Source organism: Lampris incognitus, chromosome 5, assembly GCF_029633865.1.
Source record: "Lampris incognitus isolate fLamInc1 chromosome 5, fLamInc1.hap2, whole genome shotgun sequence".
In the NCBI taxonomy this organism is placed as follows: Eukaryota; Metazoa; Chordata; class Actinopteri; order Lampriformes; family Lampridae; genus Lampris; species Lampris incognitus.
Genome location: NC_079215.1, coordinates 67,562,871 through 67,585,384, shown reverse-complemented (window position 1 = coordinate 67,585,384; position 22,514 = coordinate 67,562,871). Strand labels below are relative to the sequence as shown.

Below are 22,514 nucleotides of genomic sequence, written 5' to 3'. Positions count from 1 at the left end.
CAGTTATATCAGCGGTTATGCTAACGTGGGCCAATAAATTAGTGTGTATTCCCAGCAGATAGGAGACCAAAGTACTACTGATGGATAAATCTAATGGAATCGCTGCCCCAGAGATAAGTTACAGGCCTGATTGCAACATGTTGATAACCACAACCTTCCTCCAGTCCCAGAGATAAGTTAGAGGCCTGTTTCCAACATGTTAACAACCACAACCTTCCTCCAGTCCCAGAGATAAGTTAGAGGCCTGGTTCAAACATGTTAACAACCACAACCTTCCTCCAGTCCCAGGGATAAGTTAGAGGCCTGGTTCCAACATGTTAACAACCACAACCTTCCTCCAGTCCCAGAGATAAGTTAGAGGCCTGGTTCCAACATGTTAACAACCACAACCTTCCTCCAGTCCCAGGGATAAGTTAGAGGCCTGTTTCCAACATGTTAACAACCACAACCTTCCTCCAGTCCCAGAGATAAGTTAGAGGCCTGGTTCAAACATGTTAACAACCACAACCTTCCTCCAGTCCCAGGGATAAGTTAGAGGCCTGGTTCCAACATGTTAACAACCACAACCTTCCTCCAGTCCCAGAGATAAGTTAGAGGCCTGATTGCAACATGTTGATAACCACAACCTTCCTCCAGTCCCAGAGATAAGTTAGAGGCCTGGTTCCAACATGTTAACAACCACAACCTTCCTCCAGTCCCAGAGATAAGTTAGAGGCCTGGTTCCAACATATTAACAACCACAACCTTCCTCCAGTCCCAGAGATAAGTTAGAGGCCTGGTTCCAACATGTTAACAACCACAACCTTCCTCCAGTCCCAGAGATAAGTTAGAGGCCTGGTTCCAACATGTTGATAACCACAACCTTCCTCCAGTCCCAGAGATAAGTTAGAGGCCTGGTTCCAACATGTTAACAACCACAACCTTCCTCCAGTCCCAGAGACAAGTTAGAGGCCTGATTGCAACATGTTGATAACCACAACCTTCCTCCAGTCCCAGAGATAAGTTAGAGGCCTGGTTCCAACATGTTAACAACCACAACCTTCCTACCACAACCTTCCTCCAGTCCCAGAGACAAGTTAGAGGCCTGGTTCCAACATGTTAACAACCACAACCTTCCTCCAGTCCCAGAGAGAAGTTAGAGGCCTGATTGCAACATGTTGATAACCACAACCCTCCTCCTGTCCCAGAGATAAGTTAGAGGCCTGATTCCAACATGTTAACAACCACAACCTTCCTCCAGTCCCAGAGATAAGTTAGAGGCCTGATTCCAACATCTTAACAACCACAACCTTCCTCCAGTCCCAGAGATAAGTTAGAGGCCTGATTCCAACATCTTAACAACCACAACCTTCCTCCTGTCCCAGAGATAAGTTAGAGGCCTGGTTCCAACATCTTAACAACCACAACCTTCCTCCAGTCCCAGAGATAAGTTAGAGGCCTGGTTCCAACATGTTAACAACCACAACCTTCCTCCAGTCCCAGAGACAAGTTAGAGGCCTGGTTCCAACATGGTGATAACCACAACCTTCCTCCAGTCCCAGAGATAAGTTAGAGGCCTGGTTCCAACATGTTAACAACCACAACCTTCCTCCAGTCCCAGAGATAAGTTAGAGGCCTGATTCCAACATGTTAAAAACCACAACCTTCCTCCAGTCCCAGAGATAAGTCAGAGGCCTGGTTCCAACATCTTAACAACCACAACCTTCCTCCAGTCCCAGAGATAAGTTAGAGGCCTGATTCCAACATGTTAACAACCACAACCTTCCTCCAGTCCCAGAGATAAGTTAGAGGCCTGATTCCAACATGTTAACAACCACAACCTTCCTCCAGTCCCAGAGATAAGTTAGAGGCCTGATTCCAACATGTTAACAACCACAACCTTCCTCCAGTCCCAGAGATAAGTTAGAGGCCTGATTCCAACATGTTGATAACCACAACCTTCCTCCAGTCCCAGAGATAAGTTAGAGGCCTGGTTCCAACATGTTAACAACCACAACCTTCCTCCAGTCCCAGAGATAAGTTAGAGGCCTGGTTCCAACATGTTAACAACCACAACCTTCCTTCAGTCCCAGAGATAAGTTAGAGGCCTGGTTCCAACATGTTGATAACCACAACCTTCCTCCAGTCCCAGAGATAAGTTAGAGGCCTGGTTCCAACATGTTAACAACCACAACCTTCCTTCAGTCCCAGAGATAAGTTAGAGGCCTGGTTCCAACATGTTAACAACCACAACCTTCCTCCAGTCCCAGAGACAAGTTAGAGGCCTGATTGCAACATGTTGATAACCACAACCTTCCTCCAGTCCCAGATATAAGTTAGAGGCCTGGTTCCAACATGTTGATAACCACAACCTTCCTCCAGTCCCAGAGATAAGTTAGAGGCCTGGTTCCAACATGTTAACAACCACAACCTTCCTCCAGTCCCAGAGAGAAGTTAGAGGCCTGGTTCCAACATGTTAAGAAGTCATACTTGAAGCAAGTATGACTGTCCTCTCTGTTGAGTTGCCTACTTGTGGGTCTTCAGAGGACTGTAGAAGCCAATCGGTGATCCACATACTTTGGTGCAGTGTGGACAGGGGAAAGTGGTGGTGGTGGTGGTTGTTGGTGGTGGTGGTGAGGCCTTTTTCTCTCTCTCTCCTTGCAGTGCTGTCGCTTTTTCTCTGCGGCACAGTGGCACAGCTCAAGCAATGGTTCATCTCAGAGTCGATGTCAGCTTTTGATGAGAGAAGGCTGCCGAGGTAGGGGAAGTGATCAACCTTTTCAAGAATTTTGTTGTCCACTTTTATGGTGGGCTGGGTAAGATGGCTGGTTGGGTGGACCGGGGTCTTCTTGATGTTTAATGCTAGACGCAGGGCTCTGTATGCCTTGGCAAAGGCATTCTGAATGTTCTGGAGGTCTTCTGCGGAGTGTGCTGCGAAGGCGTTGTCTGCTTACTGAAGCACCATGATGGTGGTGTTGCAGACTTTGCCGTTGGCCTTGAACCTATTAAGGTTGAAGAGCCTGCTGTCAGTTCTGTATAGGATTGGGATCCCCCGTGGCAGCTCTTTGCCAATGAGGTGGAGTATGGCAGTATATGTATGTGGAGTATGGCAGTATATGATATAATAAAGTATATCAAAATCCACATAATCAAGAAAATCAAAAATCAAAAGTCCCTTTATGGAGGACGCCTGTGTGTGACTTTATTTAACGTGGGGAGACCGGTGCACAGACAGCCACCACACGGCCTTGACAGATCTGGGTCAGGATCCAGTGGCATGGAGTCCAAGATGACTGGCGGCCCATTTCTGCTGCAGCCTTCATCCACCTTCCCAGCCATTGTGGTGGTTCCCTAAAGTCAGCCATCATCCTCCGCCTGTTCCACTGTTGAGGTCTTGGTTGGATTGCTCCTTATCAGGGGCCTCCCCCTTGACCTTACCACCATGGGTGACCCTACCAGGAGCATAGCTCCAGACGGCATTGCTCGGCAAGCTTCTCCACCACGACAAGGAGACAATACACACACACACACACACACACATGCTAACCTGTCTGAACTTGGCTCGTGCCTCCTTCTCCTTCATCCGTCCATGGGCAACAAGGTAGTCAAAGACTTCACCTGAGAGACATACAGGCAGACATTCAGATAGATGGCAATACAAACAGGCAGAAAGAAAGACGGATAAAAAGGCATGTAGACAGGCAGGCAGGTACACGTGCAGGAAGACAGCCAGACAGGGAGGCAGATAGACAGGTCACCAGACAGATAGGTAAACAGATAATAGGAGGTCAAGGCAGGGAGTGTCGTCTTGGTTGAGTAACCACAGTAACCGTGATGCAGTCAATTTACACTACAAAAGAGAGATAGTCTTTTGTCTAGCACTGTACACTCCATGTATCTACTGTACTGCATCTGTCCTGTAGTAGTACTGTGTCAGGGCTCTGTTCCTCATGCATTAGTACTACATGGCTAGACAACGCCTTCCCTCTTGTCATTTCCTACAGTTAGAACGACTTTTTTCAAAAGCACGTCTTGTCTGCAGCGGAGCCAAGCAGCAGGACCGGTTGAACGTAGACGAAGCGAGACTGAGACTCCTTCAACAGAGTCGGAAACCGGCGCAGTTCACATGCACAAGTTTGTTTTTACCTCCGCTGGCGTACTCCATGATCAGGTAGAGCGTCTTCTCTGTCTCAATCACCTCAAACAGTTTCACTGCAAGACAAAACACATCAAGCACACAACACGTTCAGCTGCACCAAGTCATTTAACTGTGTAATACTACTACTACTGCTACTACTACTGCTACTACTACTACTGCTGCTACTACTACTACTACTGCTACTACTACTACTGCTACTGCTACTGCTACTACTACTACTACTGTGCTACTGCTACTGCTACTACTACTGCTACTACTACTACTACTTTCGGCTGCTCCCGTTAGGGGGCGCCACAGCGGATCATCCGTTTCCATCTCTTCCTGTCCTCTGCATCTTCCTCTGTCACACCAGCCACCTGCATGTCCTCCCTCACCACCTCCATAAACCTCCTCTTTGGCCTTCCTCTTCTCCTCTTCCCTGGCAGCTCCATATTCAGCATCCTTCTCCCAGTATACCCAACATCTCTCCTCCACACATGTCCACACCATCTCCATCTTGCCTCTCTTGCTTTGTCTCCAAACCGTCCAACCTGAGCTGTCCCTCTAATATACTCCTTCCTAATTCTGTCCTTCTTCATCACTCCCAGTGAAAATCTCCTCATCTTCACCTCTGCCACCTCCAGCTCCTCCTCCTGTCTTTTCATCAGTGCTACTGTCTCCACACCATATAACATAGCTGGTCTCAATACCATCTTGTAAACCTTCCCTTTAACTCTTGCTGATACCCTTCTGTCACACATCACTCCTGACACTCTTCTCCACCCACTCCACCCTGCCTGCACTCTCTTCTTCACCTCTCTTCTGCATTCCCCCTTACTTTGGACAATTGACCCCAAGTATTTAAACTCATACACCTTCATCACCTCTACTCCTTGCATCCTCATCATTCTACTGTCCTCCCTCTCATTCACGCATAGGTATTCTGTCTTGCTGCTATTGACTTTCATTCCTCTTCTCTCCAGTGCATACCTCCACCTCTCCAGGCTCCCCTCACCTCCACCTCGCCAGGCTCCCCTCACCTCCACCTCTCCAGGCTCTCCTCACCTCCACCTCTCCAGGCTCCCCTCAACTCCACCTCTCCAGGCTCTCCTCACCTCCAGCTCTCCAGGCTCTCCCCACCTTCTCACCTCCATCTCTTCAGGCTGTTCTTTACCACACTGTGCGCTCATACTACACTCCTATCGTGCATTGTGTGCTAATATACTAATACTATATTGACTATACTGCACTGTGTACTAATACTACTGTCCTCTACAGAATCAGTTTTATTTGGCCTAGTATGTGTACATCTACACATACAAGTATGTGTAGATGTACACGTGCCAGGAATGTGACTCTGGTTCCTCCATTGTTCTCCATGTACTCGCTCAGAATAGACATACAGCTAAAACAAAGGCAACAAGGTAAATATCAACACCTAACTACTATGTACACATATAGATGTATATAAAAACAGTATGTATATAAAAACAGTATGTATATAAAAACAGTAAGTTGAAGTCCAAAGGAACTGAATCAAGTTCGTGCCTTTCTGACTAGACCAAGCCAGTCAGACTAGCTTGGTCTAGTCAGAAAGGCACGAACTGAGGAAGCTACACTACTGAGCTACACAACAATGTGTACTAATACTACAGTCCTCTGGTGCACGCTATACTAATACTGCTGTCCTACACAACACGGTGTAATCCGTGCTACTGTTCCAAACAACAGTGTATACTAATTATTTACACTGTGTACCAAGTCCAGCTCCAGAAGTCCAGTTCCATGTGTTCATGTCTGCCATTTACAAAACATCTCACCCTGCAAACGGTCTTACCACCCGAATATTTATTTACCCCCCCCCCGTTGTACTTGGCCAATTACCCCCCTCTTCTGAGCTGTCTCGGTCTCTGCTCCACCCCCTCTGCTGATCCAGGAGGGCTGCAGACTACCACACGCCTCCTCCCATACATGTGGAATCACCAGCCGCTTCTTTTCACCTGACAGTGAGGAGTTTCACCAGGGGGACGTAGCGCGGGGGAGGATCACGCTATTCCCCCCAGTCCCCCCCCCCCGAACAGGCACTCCGACCGACCAGAGGAGGCGCTAGTGCAGCGACCAGGGCACACACCCACATCTGGCTCCCCACCCGTGGACACGGCCAATTGTGTCTGTAGGGACGCCTGACCAAGATGGAGGCAACACAGGGATTTGAACTGGCGATCCCCATGTTGGTGGGCAACGGAATAGACCGCCACGCCACCCGGACGCCATTTTGCCACTGAAACAGTAAACTGAAAATGGTCTCCAGCTAGTTTGTCCGACCACAGCCGGTGGAAATGATTTGTTTGAGCCACAACACACACAAGTGACAGCTGGATGGAGGCGACTCACCGATGTTGGGGTGGTTGAGGATCTTCATGACGCTGACTTCACGAAAAAGCTGCGACAGAGAAAACAGCTTGCGTTAACCTCCTCCGCTACCGCTTCCTCAACTTCATTTACATCTCATTCGGCAGCGAGCAAAACCAGTTTGGGCTGGACTCGACCGGTCTCGGAGTTCATCTAATAGACATCTGAAGGACTTGTGGGAGGAAACCAGAGCACCCAGGACTGAAACCCACATGACCAAACTCAGCACAGAACGGCAGGAATCAAACCCACAAACCTCTTCAATAACCATGATATTGTCCTGCTGTAAATTCAGCCTTTCATTAATTAGAGTCGATGCTGGCAAATAGCACAAAGATCTGATTGGTTCAGGTATCTGATTGGTTCAGGGTCAGTACGGGTGCAGTCCAGACGGCTGCCGGAGCCCAACCGGAACCGGACGTCAACACAGAAACAAGTTTTGTTTTTGGTTTTTTTTTGGATTCCCCTCCCTTTTCCAATTGAACCCGGCCAATTACCCCGCTCTTCTGAGCTGTCCCGGTCACTGCTCCACCCCCTCTGCTGATCCGGGGAGGGCTGCAGACGGATCCCGTCTTGGTAGGCAACGGAATAGACCGCTACACTACCCAGACGCCCATACACAGAAACAAGTTTGACACCAAGTCAGAGGCTGTAGGAGACTGGCTCCACTTCAACATCTGACCTGATGGAAAGGTCACGGCCTACCTTCTGGAGACTTGTGGGGTTCAGCTGCGTCTTGTCGATGATCTTGACGGCAACCTTGAGGAGGGGAAACAGGACATGTTAGACTCCCCTTGGTGACCTGCAGGACTTATTTCACTTTCCTTCAAGCTGTTTTTTTTCCAACAGCAAGAAAGAAACACAGGAACCGTTTAACCAGCTCACATGACGATGTAACGCTGAAGGACTCCCGCTCCCCCTCATGTCCCAGGACCTTGTCTGGGATGTCCATGCCAGGCGTCGCTGACAGAGGGTCATATTATCCAGTATGAACTACCAGTGCAAGTCTCAACAGCCTCTAGATGGACTGTGTGACTCAACACATGGACGTCACATCAACACAGACACACATGAAGACAGATGTCTCATCTCAGCAGCTCAGAAGACCATTTCTTTCACCCAACTTGGCAGTTTTCAATGACCTCAATAACATATCGAGGACATTCACACCACTTTGTCGTTTTAAGCTGGTCTGCAGAGTTCCACATTTTCCAGGACCCTGTGGAAAATGGCTGCCACCTTAAAGAGTCAGTTAAAAAGAACATCTGGCCTTGTTAGAGCTGGTGGTGTCACGATAACGATCACTTCAACATAACCCTGGTGTTCTACAAACGAGGCGGTAATATCCTGTTTATATCTCATCACAATAACTTCACACCCTACGCACAACCTACAGGCCCTACGTAGGGTATGAAAACTGAAGGCAATAGCAACACAGAAAACCCTTTTCGTTTTGTGTTCAAATCCAACCTGTTAAGGGCTTGAGTCCAACCGAAGGATTTTAACCCGCGTGTCAGAGTATCAGTTTTCTGGAGCAGGCTTGACCAGGCATTTATTCAAAGGTGCCAGTTCCAAATGACAGAATTGTCATGACGAGCACAGCAGCCGGACGCCATTAAGTACACCGGAGACCAGGGGGTGTAAGAGAGTACTGATACACTCGAGTATGGCGATATTACCTGTTGTGATACTGTATCAATTCTCAAAACCACTGTATCCGTTTTTAATTGTTTACATGTAAAGGTTGGTGACAAACATTTAGTGTTGTGTGTAACCCCACGACCGCTCGACAACAGTGTTGTCATCTATCTTCAGCCATGTGACTCTTCCACTCCAGCCCAACAACGTAAACTGAGACAGGAAGTAGCATAAGCACAAAGAACACAGGCCTATGAAGTCACAATATATCACCTTTCTTACAGTATCGTGATATATCATGATACATTGAATCATAAGCATGTATCGTGATACGTATCGTACCCCTGTATCGTGATACATATCGTATCACAACCACGTATCGTGATACGTATCGTACCCCTGTATTGCGATACGTATCGTTACTCCTGTATCGTGATACCTATCGTAACCCCTATATTGTATCATATTGTATTGTAACCACTGTATCGTGATACCTATCATAACTCCTATATTGTATCATATTGTATTGTAACCCTTGTATCGTGATACCTATCGTAGCCCTATATTGTATCATTGTATTGTAACCCTTGTATCGTGATACCTATCGTAGCCCCTTGTATCGTGATACCTATTGTAGCCCCTGTATCATGATACGTATCATAACCCCTATATTGTATCATATTGTATTGTAACCCCTGTATCGTGATACATATCGTATCGTTACTCCTGTATCGTGATACCTATCATAACCCCTATATTGTATCATATTGTATTGTAACCCCTGTATCATGATACCTATCGTAACCCCTGTATCGTGATACCTATCGTAATCCCTATATTGTATTGTAACCCTTGTATCGTGATACCTATCATAGCCCCTGTATCGTGATACCTATCGTAGCCCCTGTATCGTGATACGTATCGTATCACCAGGTTCTCACCAATACACAGCCCTACTGGAGACACACTTTCATGTATGAACACAACTTATCTGTATTTATGAGACAAATTTTGGATACAACCCTCATTTTCCCTGCTGCTGTTTTGAGACACTTTCCACACAGAGAATAAACTAGTGCGAGACACGTTAACTGGGGCTTGAAAGAGGTCCTGTGTGTTTTCTATCTGACGCTCAGGACCTCAGGCACTGCACAGGGGTGGAGGGCAGAGCTGCCAGCTTGGTGAAGCACAGGACGCTCCCTTCTACTTATAGCAGGATTATAGATAGATGGACAGGCGGGTCATCTGCAGCACGGGCCGTCTGTAACATGAGAAGGAAAATCCATTTGTTCTTTCCTTCAGGGGCTCCTGATATAGAGATGGAACATCTGAGCTGTTAGGAGGTTGGTCAGTTTAGAGGACGTGGGTGTTTGTATGCCCAAACCATGGTGGGTGTGCAAACAAATAAAAAACAAAATCCTTTCAAGCCGTTTTTGCTTTTATTAAATCAGATATTGGCAACAAAGGAAATACAGCCCAGAAGGAGAAGAGGGGGGAAACGTGAAACCAACGTCCTGTGGGGGATTCGTACAAAATCAGGTGCCAGGGTCATGACCATTTAAACTCACTAATCTGCCAAAACTGGCGCCAAATGGAAAGAGACTGTACTCCACAGCCGCTCCACAAATGGTGTAAACCCAGCCGAAGAGTGTGACGGGAACAAGAGGAAGTAGTGAAGCTACTTCCTCTTGTTCTGTCTTTACTTCCCTGCTGATCAGCCCAACAACCCATTCTGATCCACCGTGATTCATCGGGTTCATCTGAACACACCAAGCAGTAATAAAGTCACCGTCAACGCAAGCGAATGTTCGTCTTTGGTTCTCATGGCGGTATGACGGCAGGCCAAGTCGGGCACCATACATTTAACATTAGCCACAGTCCAAACTGGGGCGAACAAAGTCAGATGTTTTTCAGATGCTCAAAGTTTCTAATCCTTCCCTCTTTTTCACCCCATTCGGGTCACCATACATGCAAATAAAAACACACTTAAGATCCACAGCCTCCACTCCATCATCTGCCAAGAACACTGCAGCCTCTCAGAAGTCCATTTCTTCCCTTCTCCAATAATTGACCCTAAAAGAACGGAAGCTGTGTTTGATCTTCTGGGCCTCCCTGCTCTACAAGCGCTGATGCCCATGCCATCAATTATTCATCATCCCGCCGCCGCCGGGTCAGTTCATCTCAGACTGGTTGTAAACCTGCTGACTCTTTCTGACTGTAAAGATAAACAAGAATTAAAACCAGGCCAGCTATGAGAGCAAAGCGATGCTACTGTGCTTCTGAATTTTTCTGATGGTTGAAGGTTTGTAAAGCAGGTGTCTGTCCTTGTTGACCTATGAGAGCCTTAAGTTGGATTCAGGATGGGAAACATCTGTTAACTGTGACTAAGTGTAACCTTTAGCATCAGGAAGTATGAGTGAAGCCCTGTCATGACCCATGTCAGATATTGATCACATGATTAACTAGATACGTAGTGAAGTCTAACCAGCTCAGGACAGGAGCCAGTAAAACCACATCTAGAATTTTCCACGTCATCCAGTAAAAAACAAAACACTATTTCAATTCACGACTCTAAATTCTAGTGTATGTTACTATAGGTTAATAACTGACACCTGTAGACACAGAGGATTATGGGAAATAGGGTTGTCCGCTGGTCCTGGTTCATAACATAGTACCATTATGACATCACATCCCGTGTGATGTCACACTGCCCATCCCATTATACAGACAGACAATTCCGACAACAAGCTAATTTATGGCATCAAGCACCTTTCACACTGCCCAAAAAAACCCGCTAACATCCGCTAACACCCACTTTTGGTGGTCGATGTAAAAGTGTACAATCGGCATTCACTCCCAGGTCAAATGACTGTGCAGTAGTCACGGGTATTTACTGGCTCCACCTCCGATCAGCATTGATGTAAACGCCACACCCAGGTGGACACGCTGATTTGCGCGATGACGTAGTGCCATTATCCGCACGTCATAAAATTGCGCCGGTAATTTTATGCCATCTTTTGTGCCATCTTTTGTGCCATCTCAGCCACACAGTGTCTTTTACCAAACTCCCTGAACCAGTATCTTTTACCAAAGTACCTGAACTAGTATCTTTTACCAAACTCCCTGAACCAGTGTCTTTTACCAAACTCCCTGAACCAGTGTCTTTTACCAAACTCCCTGAACAGGTATCTTTTACCAAACTCCCTGAACCAGTGTCTTTTACTAAACTACCTGAACCAGTGTCTTTTACCAAACTCCCTGAACCAGTGTCTTTTACCAAACTCCCTGAACCAGTGTCTTTTACTAAACTCCCTGAACCAGTGTCTTTTACCAAACTCCCTGAACCAGTGTCTTTTACCAAACTCCCTGAAGAGGTATCTTTTACCACTCTCCCTGAACCAGTGTCTTTTACCAAACTCCCTGAACCAGTGTCTTTTACTACACTACCTGAACCAGTGTCTTTTACCAAACTCCCTGAACCAGTGTCTTTTACCAAACCACCTGAACTAGTATCTTTTACCAAACTACCGGAACTAGTATCTTTTACTAAACTACCTGAACCAGTGTCTCTTACCAAACTACTTAAACTAGTATATTTTACCAAACTACCTGAACTAGTATCTTTTACTAAACTCCCTGAACCAGTGTCTCTTACCAAACTACCTAAACTAGTATCTTTTACCAAACTACCTGAACCAGTATATTTTACTAAACTACCTGAACCAGTGTCTCTTACCAAACTACCTAAACTAGTATCTTTTACCAAACTCCCTGAACCAGTATCTTTTACTAAACTACCTGAACCAGTGTCTCTTACCAAACTACCTAAACTAGTATATTTTACCAAACTCCCTGAACCAGTATCTTTTACCAAACTACCTGAACCAGTGTCTTTTACCAAACTACCTGAACCAGTATCTTTTACCAGAGTACCTGAACTAGTATCTTTTACCAAACTCCCTGAACCAGTGTCTTTTACCAAACTACCTGAACTAGTATCTTTTACCAAACTACCTGAACTAGTATCTTTTACCAAACTCCCTGAACTAGTATCGTTTACTAAACTACCTGAACCAGTGTCTCTTACCAAACTACCTAAACTAGTATCTTTTACCAAACTCCCTGAACCAGTATCTTTTACCAAACTCCCTGAACAAGTATCTTTTACCAAACTCCCTGAACCAGTGTCTTTTACCAAACTCCCTGAACCAGTATCTTTTACCAAACTCCCTGAACTAGTATCTTTTACCAAACTCCCTGAACCAGTATCTTTTACCAAACTACCTGAACCAGTGTCTTTTACCAAACTACCTGAACCCGTATCTTTTACCAGAGTACCTGAACTAGTATCTTTTACCAAACTCCCTGAACCAGTGTCTTTTACCAAACTACCTGAACTAGTATCTTTTACCAAACTACCTGAACTAGTATCTTTTACCAAACTCCCTGAACTAGTATCGTTTACTAAACTACCTGAACCAGTGTCTCTTACCAAAGTACCTAAACTAGTATCTTTTACCAAACTCCCTGAACCAGTATCTTTTACCAAACTCCCTGAACAAGTATCTTTTACCAAACTCCCTGAACCAGTGTCTTTTACCAAACTCCCTGAACCAGTGTCTTTTACCAAACTCCCTAAACTAGTATCTTTTACCAAACTACCTGAACCAGTATCTATTACCAAACTACTTGAACCACTATCTTTTACCAAACTACCTGAACTAGTATCTTTTACCGAATTACCCAAAATAGTATCATTTACCAAACTACCTGAACCAGTATCTTTTACCAAACTCCCTGAACCAGTATCTTTTACCAAACTACCTGGACGAGTATCTTTTACCAAACTCCCTGAACCAGTGTCTTTTACCAAACTACCTAAACTAGTATCTTTTACCAAACTACCTGAACCAGTATCTTTTACCAAACTACCTGAACTACCCAAACTAATATCATTTATCAAATTACCTAAACCAGTATTTTTTAACCAAACTACCTAAACCACTATCTTTCACCAAACTACTTAAACCCGTATCTTTTACCAAACTACCTAAACTGGTATCTTTTACCAAACTACCTGAACTACCCAAACTAGTATCATTTATCAAATTACCTAAAGCAGTATTTTACCAAACTAGCTAAACTAGTATCTTTTACCAAACTACATGAACTACCCAACTAGTAACATTTATCAAATTACCTAAAGCAGTATTTACCAAACTACCTAAACTAGTATCTTTCACCAAACTCCCTAAACCAGTTGCTTTTACTAAACTATCTAAACTAATATCGTTTACCAAACTTCCTGAACCAGTATCTTTTACCAAACTACCTAAACCAGTATTTTTGCCAAACTACCTAAACTAGTATCTTTTGCCAAACTACCTAAACCAGTATCTTTTACTAAACTACCTAAACTACCCAAGCTAGTATCATTTATCAAACTACCTAAACCAGTATCTTTTAGCAAACTACCTAAACCAATATCTTTTACCAAACTACCTAAACCAGTATCTTTTACCAAACTGGCTAAGTGTGAAAATGGCAGTTCTCACCTCTCGGCCAATCAGCGTGTGCCGAGCCAGTTTGACCTTGGCGAAGTTTCCCTTGCCGATGGTCTTGAGGAGGCGGTAGTTACCGACGTGTGGTTGCTCGTCAGTGATGGAGGCCACGGAGTTGCGGCAGCGCGGCAGGCTGTGGCGATTGGCTGACTTGGCAGGCGGTGCCAGCACCTCGGGGCTTCGGCCTTCTCCAGACATGTGCTAGAAGAGAGAGACACATGGTAGGATCTAAACAAACAGATGGATCAATTCATCGACATCCCTTTTTCTGACTATCATCTTGATTTGAGCTGTTTAGTTTTTATGTAAGAGAACAAAGTCAAACTAGTCTAGCTCTCCAGAAATGACGTAGGTGACAGGATCCTTTTTTTATTTTCCCCCCTTTTTCTCCCCAGTTATACCCGTCCAATTATCCCACTCTTCTGAGCTGTCCCGGTCTCTGCTCCACACCCTCTGCTGATCCGGGGAGGGCTGCAGACTACCACATGTCTCCTCCAATACATGTGGAGTCGCCAGCCGCTTCTTTTCACCTGACCAGTGAGGAGTTTCACCAGGGGGACATAGGATCATGCTATCCCCCCCAGTTCCCCCTTCCCCCCGAACAGGCGTCTCGACTCACCAGAAGAGGCGCTAGTGCAGCGACCAAGACACATACCCACATCCGGCTTCCCACCCACAGACACGGCCAACCAAGCCGGAGGCGACATAGGGACTACAGGCTCCTTTTACAGCTGCTGTCTTCATCAACACTATGGATGCACCGATATCAGATACCGAATCGATGCCGGGCTACAATGAAATATCGTGTTGAAGATTTTTACCCAAGACTAAAATCCATGAATAGCATGTCATAAATTAAAAGCAAATTGCATTGATTTACTGCATTGATTTATTTATTTATTTATTGATTTATTTATTGCACACAGAAGCTCGGCTTTCTTTAATGGTGGGGGAAAAAAACCTGATTCAATCTGTTATTTTGCCCAAAACTACTGGTCTAAGTCTGCACTGTTCAGTAAAAGTAATGGATCAAATCGGTAGTTGGTATTGGACAATATTACTAACTACTACTTACTCCTCCACTAAGTAATTAAGGACTGAAAGTCTGTGTGTGTGTGTGTGTGTGTGTGTGTGTGTGTTTTCTATAATTTGCTGGCTCATCACTTCCATGGCTGGTTGAAACCGTCACAACTGAGAGTGAACACATGGAGGGCTGCCGGACTGGACGGCATACCGGGTCAGGTCCTCCGGGAATGTGGCGACCAGCTGGCTGAGGTCTTCACAACTATATTTAACCTCTCACTGTCCCAATCCATAGTCCCGGCATGCTTTAAGACCACCTCTATCATTCCTGTCTCCAAGAAACCAACATCCACATGTCTGAATGACTACCGACCCATAGCACTCACCCCCATTGCCATGAAGTGCTTTGAGAGACTGGTTCTGGCTCACATCAAAAACATTATCCCCGCCACATTCGACCCACATCAGTTCACCTACCATCCCAAAAGGTCTACTGAGGATGCCATTGCCACTGCCCTGCACGTTGCTCTGACCCACCTTGAACTTAACAACACATACATCTGGATGTTGTTTATAGATTACAGCTCTGCCTTCAACACTATCATCCCCACCAAACTAACCACCACACTCCTCTCCCTTGGCCTCAACCCCTCCCTCTGTAACTGGATCCTGGACTTCCTGACCAACAGACTTCAGTCTGTTAGGTTAGGTGACCACTCCTCCTCCACCCTGACCCTCAGCATAGGTGCCCCTCAAGGCTGTGTTCTGAGCCCCCTCCTTTTCTCCCTCTTTACCCACGGCTGCCTGCCAACTTATCCTTCAAATGTTATAGTTAAGCTTGCAGATGACACCACAGTCATTGGCCGTATCACCAACAATGACGAGATGGCCTACAGAGACGAGATTGAGCACCTCACATCATGGTGTACTACCAACAATCTTGTCCTTAATGTGCAGAAGACAAAGAAGCTGATTGTGGACTTCAGGAGGTCTAGAAGCTGCAGCCACTCCCCCATACACATCAATGGGGTGGAAGTGGAGCGTGTCTCCAGCTTTAAATTCCTTGGAGTCCATATCAGCGAGGACCTTTCGTGGACATTAAACACCCAGGCCCTTGTGAAAAAGGCCCAACAACGCCTGTATTTCCTGAGAAGGCTGAGGAGCACCCGTCTACCCCCCCAAATTCTCACCAACTTCTACCACTGCAGCATAGAGAGCATCCTGACCAGCTACATCTCAGTGTGGTACGGCAACTGTACCTCAGTAGACCAGAAAGCTCTGCAGCGGATCGTCAAGGCGGCCCAGCATATCACCGATACCCAGCTCCCAGCCATAAAAGACATTTATCACAAACGCTGCCTTCGAAGGGGTCTGAGCATCAGCAGAGATCCCACCCACCCCAACCATGGACTGTTCTCCCCCCTGCGCTCTGGGAGGTGCTACAGGAGCCTCAGAGCCCGCACTACCAGGCTCAAAACAGCTTCTTTCCACAAGCTGTTGCCCACCTGAACCTGGCTACCCACTGAATGTCTGGTGAAGCCACAGCCCTCATTTCATTTTGAACATGTGCCTCCTGCACATTGTTTTTAATGACAATAAATTGAATTGGACTGAATTGAACTGACGCTGTGAGCTTCTCAAATAAAGTCTTTCATGGTTTCCTTCTTCTTGTCGGTTGCTCAGCTGACTGACTCACTCCGCTGTGAGATCATCTATTCACCATGAACACAAGACAACCAATCACCCTGTAGCTACACAATACATTCTCCTCCCCCCCTTTTCTCCCCAACTGTATCCAGCCAATTACCCCACTCTTCCCAGCCTTCCTGGTCGTTGCCAGACGTCCCTCTCCCCAGCAACGGCCTCCAGCTCCTCCTGGGGGATCCCAAGATGTTCCCAGGCCAGATTGGACATGTAGTCCCTCCAGCGAGTTCTGGGCCTACCCCGGGGTCTCCTCCCAGTTGGACGTGCCCTGAAAACCTCCAAAGGAAAGTGCCCAGGAGGCATCCTAATCAGATGCCCGAACCATCTCAACTGGCTCCTTTCGACGTGAAGGAGCAGCGGCTCTACTCCGAGCTCCCTCCGGATGTCCGAGCTCCTCTCCCTATCTCTAAGGCTGAGCCCAGACTCCCTACGGAGGAAACTCATTTCGGCCGCTTGTATCCGCGGAATATTAGGTTGTGATATCAACTAAGAAAGCTACATCCATGTGCCATATGGGACCATCAAGCTCAGGAACATGTAGTCTGCCTTCTTTCATGAATTCTCTGATCATCATCATCATCATCAGTTCTGATCGGCTCCCTCAATTCAAAAAACCTTTTCAGGACACTGCCCCTAATAAACCAGCGCACTTCTGTGAAGCACAACCCATCTCCTCCATATGCTGCATCCATTTCCTCCAGAAACACACAGAACTGACGGGGTTGTAAACCCTCTTGATAATAACAATAATAACCATAATAATAATAATAACAAATTAATGGGATGTGATTCATGCATTTCACCACAACAGTCACAACACTCACATTTCAAGCATCTGCTGCAGACTGCCTGCTGGTGAATGATGCAGTGCAATGCATTGTGGGATCTACCTCCTCTTCCTCCAACTTTCTTTGAATCTGTGCTACAAGCCCATTTTTTCTTCCTATCTTTGACGGGGCACCATCAGCGGCGGTTCCAGTCATGTATTCCAGGGTAGACCGGCACCTTCAGTTGTGCTGCACAGCACCTGAACTATGAGTGTGGCTGTAGTCTTCCCTTGCACTGGACATGAAGTCAGCAGTTGCTCTGTTAATTCAAAACGCTCATCGATACCCTCACAAATATAGTGGGGCTGAGCGTCGTCCTTTACATCTGTGCTTTCATCAAGTGCGTGAAATCGTTTGTTTTAGTGCACAACTGTCTGTAAATGTCGCCCGACAACTCGCTGGTCTGTTGTATTTGGGCTGAGACTGACGTTTCTGAATAAAGATGCCTTCTCCAGGCAAACCATATTCACTACCTGCAGCCAGCGTGTGGTCTCTCAGAAACTGCCCTTCGTAAACGGCTTGCCAGCCTTCCGACCGCCTCGCATACCACCTAGCTAGCTCTGACAGCTGCCACACAGTCTCGTGGGGCTTTGTGAAAACAGTTCTGCTGGCAGGACAGACTTTTATGAAAGGTGCTGCCTCCCTCCCCCGTGTCGTCTTTGAACCGGTCATCCTCCTCCTCTGCATGTGTAGAACGGCAACTTCTTCCTTGCTAATTAGACAGATAAGCCATCCATCCATGATCTGAACTGCTTGTCCTGCTCTCAGGGTGGCGGGGATGCTGGAGCCTATCCCAGCAGGCAGGCACTGGGCGGCAGGCCCCCGGGGAGACACCCTGGACAGGCCGCCAGGCCATCACACACGGCCGACACACACACACAGCTCCTGAACGCATAACGTTCAGTGGAGAAGTAGTCGCATGTCCATGTCTCTTGCAACGGTCGGTGCTCCTGATCAGCCGTTTTTCTGGCTGCTAAAAGCGACGTTTTAACACAACATCTGCAAGCAGCGACGACAGCGTACGTTAGCAAGCTCATGTGAGATACCTCACAGTGAGCTCGCCTACTGGCTTCATGTACAATGTGTGTCTGTGTGTGTGTGAGAAAGCGAGATGAGAGAGGCAGAGAGGGGGAGAGAGGGGGAGAGAGGCAGAGAGGGGGAGAGAGAGGCAGAGAGGGAGAGTAGAGGCAGAGAGAGGGCGGCAGAGAGAGAGAGAGAGGCAGAGAGGAGAGCGGCAGAGAGAGAGAGAGGCAGAGAGGGAGAGAGAGAGGCAGAGAGGGGGAGAGAGGCAGAGAGAGAGGCAGAGAGAGAGAGAGAGGCAGAGAGGGGGAGAGAGGCAGAGAGAGAGAGAGAGAGAGAGAGAGAGAGAGAGAGAGAGAGAGAGAGAGAGAGAGAGAGAGAGAGAGAGAGAGAGAGAGAGAGAGAGGCAGAGAGGGGGAGAGAGGCAGAGAGAGAGGCAGAGAGAGAGAGAGGAGGCAGAGAGGGGGAGAGAGGCAGAGAGAGGCAGAGAGAGAGATGAGAGAGAGAGAGAGAGAGAGAGAGGAGAGAGAGAGAGAGGAGAGAGAGACTGAGAGAGCGAGAGAGAGGAGAGAGAGAGAGAGGCAGAGAGAGAGGGAGAGGGGGAGAGAGGACAGAGAGGGGGAGAGAGAGAGGCAGAGAGGGGGAGAGGGGACAGAGAGAGGCAGAGAGGGGGAGAGAGGCAGAGAGAGAGAGAGAGAGGCAGAGAGGGGGAGAGAGGCAGAGAGAGAGAGAGGCAGAGAGGGGGAGAGAGACAGAGAGGGGGAGAGAGACAGAGGAGGGGGGAGAGAGGCAGAGAGGGGGAGAGGGGGACAGAGAGAGGCAGAGAGGGGGAGAGAGGCAGAGAGAGAGAGAGACAGAGAGGGGGAGAGAGGCAGAGAGGGGAGAGGGGGACAGAGAGAGGCAGAGAGAGGCAGAGAGGGGGAGAGGGGGACAGAGAGAGGCAGAGAGGGGGAGAGAGACAGAGAGGGGGGAGAGAGGCAGGAGAGGGGGGAGAGGGGGACAGAGAGAGGCCAGAGAGGGGGAGAGAGACAGAGAGGGGGAGGAGAGACAGAGAGAGGGTGAGAGAGGCAGAGAGGGGGAGAGGGGGACAGAGAGAGGCAGAGAGGGGGAGAGAGGCAGAGAGAGAGAGAGAGAGAGAGGCAGAGAGGGGAGAGAAGCAGAGAGGGGGGAGAGACATAGAGCAGAGAGGGGGAGAGAGGCAGAGAGGGGAAGACAGGCAGGGGGGAGGCAGAGAGAGGCAGAGAGGAAGAGGAGAGAGGCAGATGAGGGGGCGAGAGAGAGGCAGAGAGGGGGAGAGAGAGAGAGAGAGAGAGAGAGAGAGAGAGAGAGAGAGAGAGAGAGAGAGAGAGAGAGAGAGAGAGGAGGGCAGAGAAGGGGAGGAGAGAGGCAGAGAGAGAGAGAGGCAGAGAGGGGAGAGAGAGAGAGAGAGAGAGAGAGAGAGAGGAGAGAGAGAGAGAGAGAGAGAGAGACGAGAGAGAGAGAGAGAGGAGAGAGAGAGAGGCAGAGAGGGGGAGAGGAGAGAGGAGAGGGGAGAGAGGGGGAGACAGCAGAGAGAGAGAGAGAGGCAGAGAGAGGAGAGGCAGAGAGGGGAAGACAGGCAGGGGGGAGAGAGGGAGGCAGCAGGAGAGAGGCGGGAGGCCAGAGGGAGAGAGAGAGAGAGAAAAAACGGAATATTAAGGTAAATATTTCACATCAACACAGGCTACATAAAGTGGAGCCACTATACAACATGAAGTTTACTCTCATTTTAACCCTTTTTAGTATGTAAACCAGTTATAACATGTATTTGCCACTCTAAAAGGTTGGGTTTCTCTCTTTTGGGTGATCATCTAGTTCTGGGCTGAGTTTAAATAGCTACGGCATGTTGAGCCCCTCTGCAGCCCAAGAACAAATGTGTGGTTTAAGTCAAATTGCTAACCTATGCAGAGAATGGATCCTGTTGAACAGGTGTGTCTGTGATTGTTCTCATTCATCCAGGTCGTCATGGTTCTCCAAAGGAGTTGAATCAAGTGCGAGGCTCTTTTGTGTAGAGAGCCACTCATATCTATAGCTCTGATAACGACTCCTAGAGGCTCAATATCTGAGTCTCATCAGCAGCCAGTCAGACTAGCTTGGTCTAGTCAGACTAGCTTGGTCTAGTCAGAAAGGCAGAACTGAGGAAGGCTCTTGGATGAGAGGCAAAACCTCTTCACGGATATATACTAAGTCCAGTTGCACTCGATTCAACTCCCTTTTGGATGTTGAACAGGTGATGACACATGCTTGTTTGCAGACATCAGGACACTGGTAACAGCCCTCGCCAAATGTCTTTCTTATTTGGGATAGGCACTTTCAAATGTCGTTGTACTTGTACAATGACAAATAAAGTTCTATTCTATTCTGCATTAAAAGAATGGGGTCAAGAGAATGTTCAGTTCTTCAACCTCTGCTCTGCACTCTCTTGTCTCTACCAAAGCTAAAATGTAATTTAAAAAAAAAAAGTTTGTTGTCATCTGCCTTATTTGTCAGTTGGTAATTTACGATGTGGGTCGTGCTGTGTGCGTTTGATTGCTGTCGACGCCGTCTAGTTGACGTGGTTCAGGTGCACATTGCCCACATGAGGAGCCCAGGTACCAGGCCATACCTGCTGTGGGGTCAGAGTTGTCAGTCAGAGAGAGAGAGAGAGAGAGAGGCAGAGAGGGGGGAGAGGGAGAGAGAGGGAGCGAGAGAGGCAGAGAAGGGGGAGAGAGACGCAGAGAGGGGGAGAGATATTGCTATTGTTGTTGTTTGATATCATAATCATTGTTGTTGTTGCCGTTATTGCAATCATTGTTGTGTTGTTGTTTTACAATGCTTTGGCAATATGTACAAAAACGTATGTCATGCCAATAAAGCAAATATTGAATTGAACTGAACAGAGAGAGAGAAAGAGAGAGAGAGAGAGAGAGAGAGAGAGAGAGAGAGAGAGAGAGAGAGAGGAGAGTGCTGCAAGACTGACATTAGGCTGCGCCATCTGCAACTGATCTCACAACTCATCTTAAGTGAGTACTTAGTACTAGAAACACAGACACGTTACACCTCATCACCTCACATGTTACCACACTTCATAATACATCAAAGTAAAACGTAAGAAAACTGTACAGTAGAGCCCTGCTATCTATTAGATATGATCCTGCACTAACATGCAAGTCAGATCTTGCATGTTAGTGCAGGATGTTAGTTACATATCTCCATAAACACTCTTAAACAGTCTTGGCCTACCACTCAAGAGATAACACATTCTTTTATTTTCTTCTTTAAAGTATTGTCTTCACATCCACGTGTCCTGGCAATAAAACCTGAACGGTAATGTGATCAGTGAATATTTAAAACTTTCTATTCTGTACAACAGAGACGGTCGCCAACACGCCGCTACATGTTCCTCATACCGTTCCACCTTAACTCGCCTGGGATGGGAGAGAGACAGAGACAGAGAGATGAGCTCAACAGGCTACAAATCCTAGAATCAACCATTAAAGACAATCAAAACCCTTTAGACTACCACATTATGGAAGAAGAGCTACAGGTTAAGATCCAGGCCCTACAACCAAGGAAGGTCAGTGGTCCTGATGGTATTTTAAATGAAATGCTGAAATTTAGCAACCATAAGTTCAACACTGCCATATTAAAATTATTCAACCTCGTTCTGAGCACTGGACATTTCCCTGAAATCTGGAGCAAGGCAAATGTCACACCAATCTTTAAAAATGGAAATAAATTTGACCCCAGCAGTTACCCAGGCATCTGCAGCATCCTAAAAAGCCGACTGCAAGACTTCCTCAGTGAACATAATGTCCTGAGCAAGAGTCAAACTAGTTTTACACCACAACATTGAACTACAGACCATATCTATACCCTCCACGCCCTCATTAATAAACATGTCCACCAAAAAAGGATAACATCTTCTCTTGCTTTGTAGAGATGAAAAAAACAACATTTGACTCAATTTGGCATAACGGTCTGTTCCTGAATTAATTAAAAAGGTGTAGGGGGGGGAAACATATGACATAATTAAAACAATATACAAATAATAAATGTGCAGTGAAAACTGCCAATATGGAAATAGATCCCCCCCCAAAGTAGGGGTGTGAGACAGGGCTGCAGTCTCAGCCCCACCCTGTTTAACAGTTATATTGATGAACTGGCAACATCTCTATAACAATCAGATATCCCTGGTCTCACCCTCTCTGACAC

General features: G+C 47.0%; 1 protein-coding gene across 2 annotated transcripts in view; it reads right to left on the bottom strand.

Moving 5' to 3' along the window:
* mark1 (MAP/microtubule affinity-regulating kinase 1) overlaps positions 1–22,514 on the bottom strand; it is a 72,688-nt gene that overhangs the window by 37,808 nt on the left and 12,366 nt on the right. For both annotated transcript variants that reach the window (XM_056281082.1, XM_056281083.1), the window contains exons 2-6: positions 13,723–13,929; positions 7,235–7,288; positions 6,512–6,560; positions 4,126–4,191; positions 3,527–3,597 (exon numbers count right to left, since the gene is read on the bottom strand). In XM_056281082.1, the coding sequence (XP_056137057.1) occupies positions 3,527–3,597; positions 4,126–4,191; positions 6,512–6,560; positions 7,235–7,288; positions 13,723–13,929 (447 nt within the window). The remainder of the gene's footprint in view (positions 1–3,526; positions 3,598–4,125; positions 4,192–6,511; positions 6,561–7,234; positions 7,289–13,722; positions 13,930–22,514) is intronic.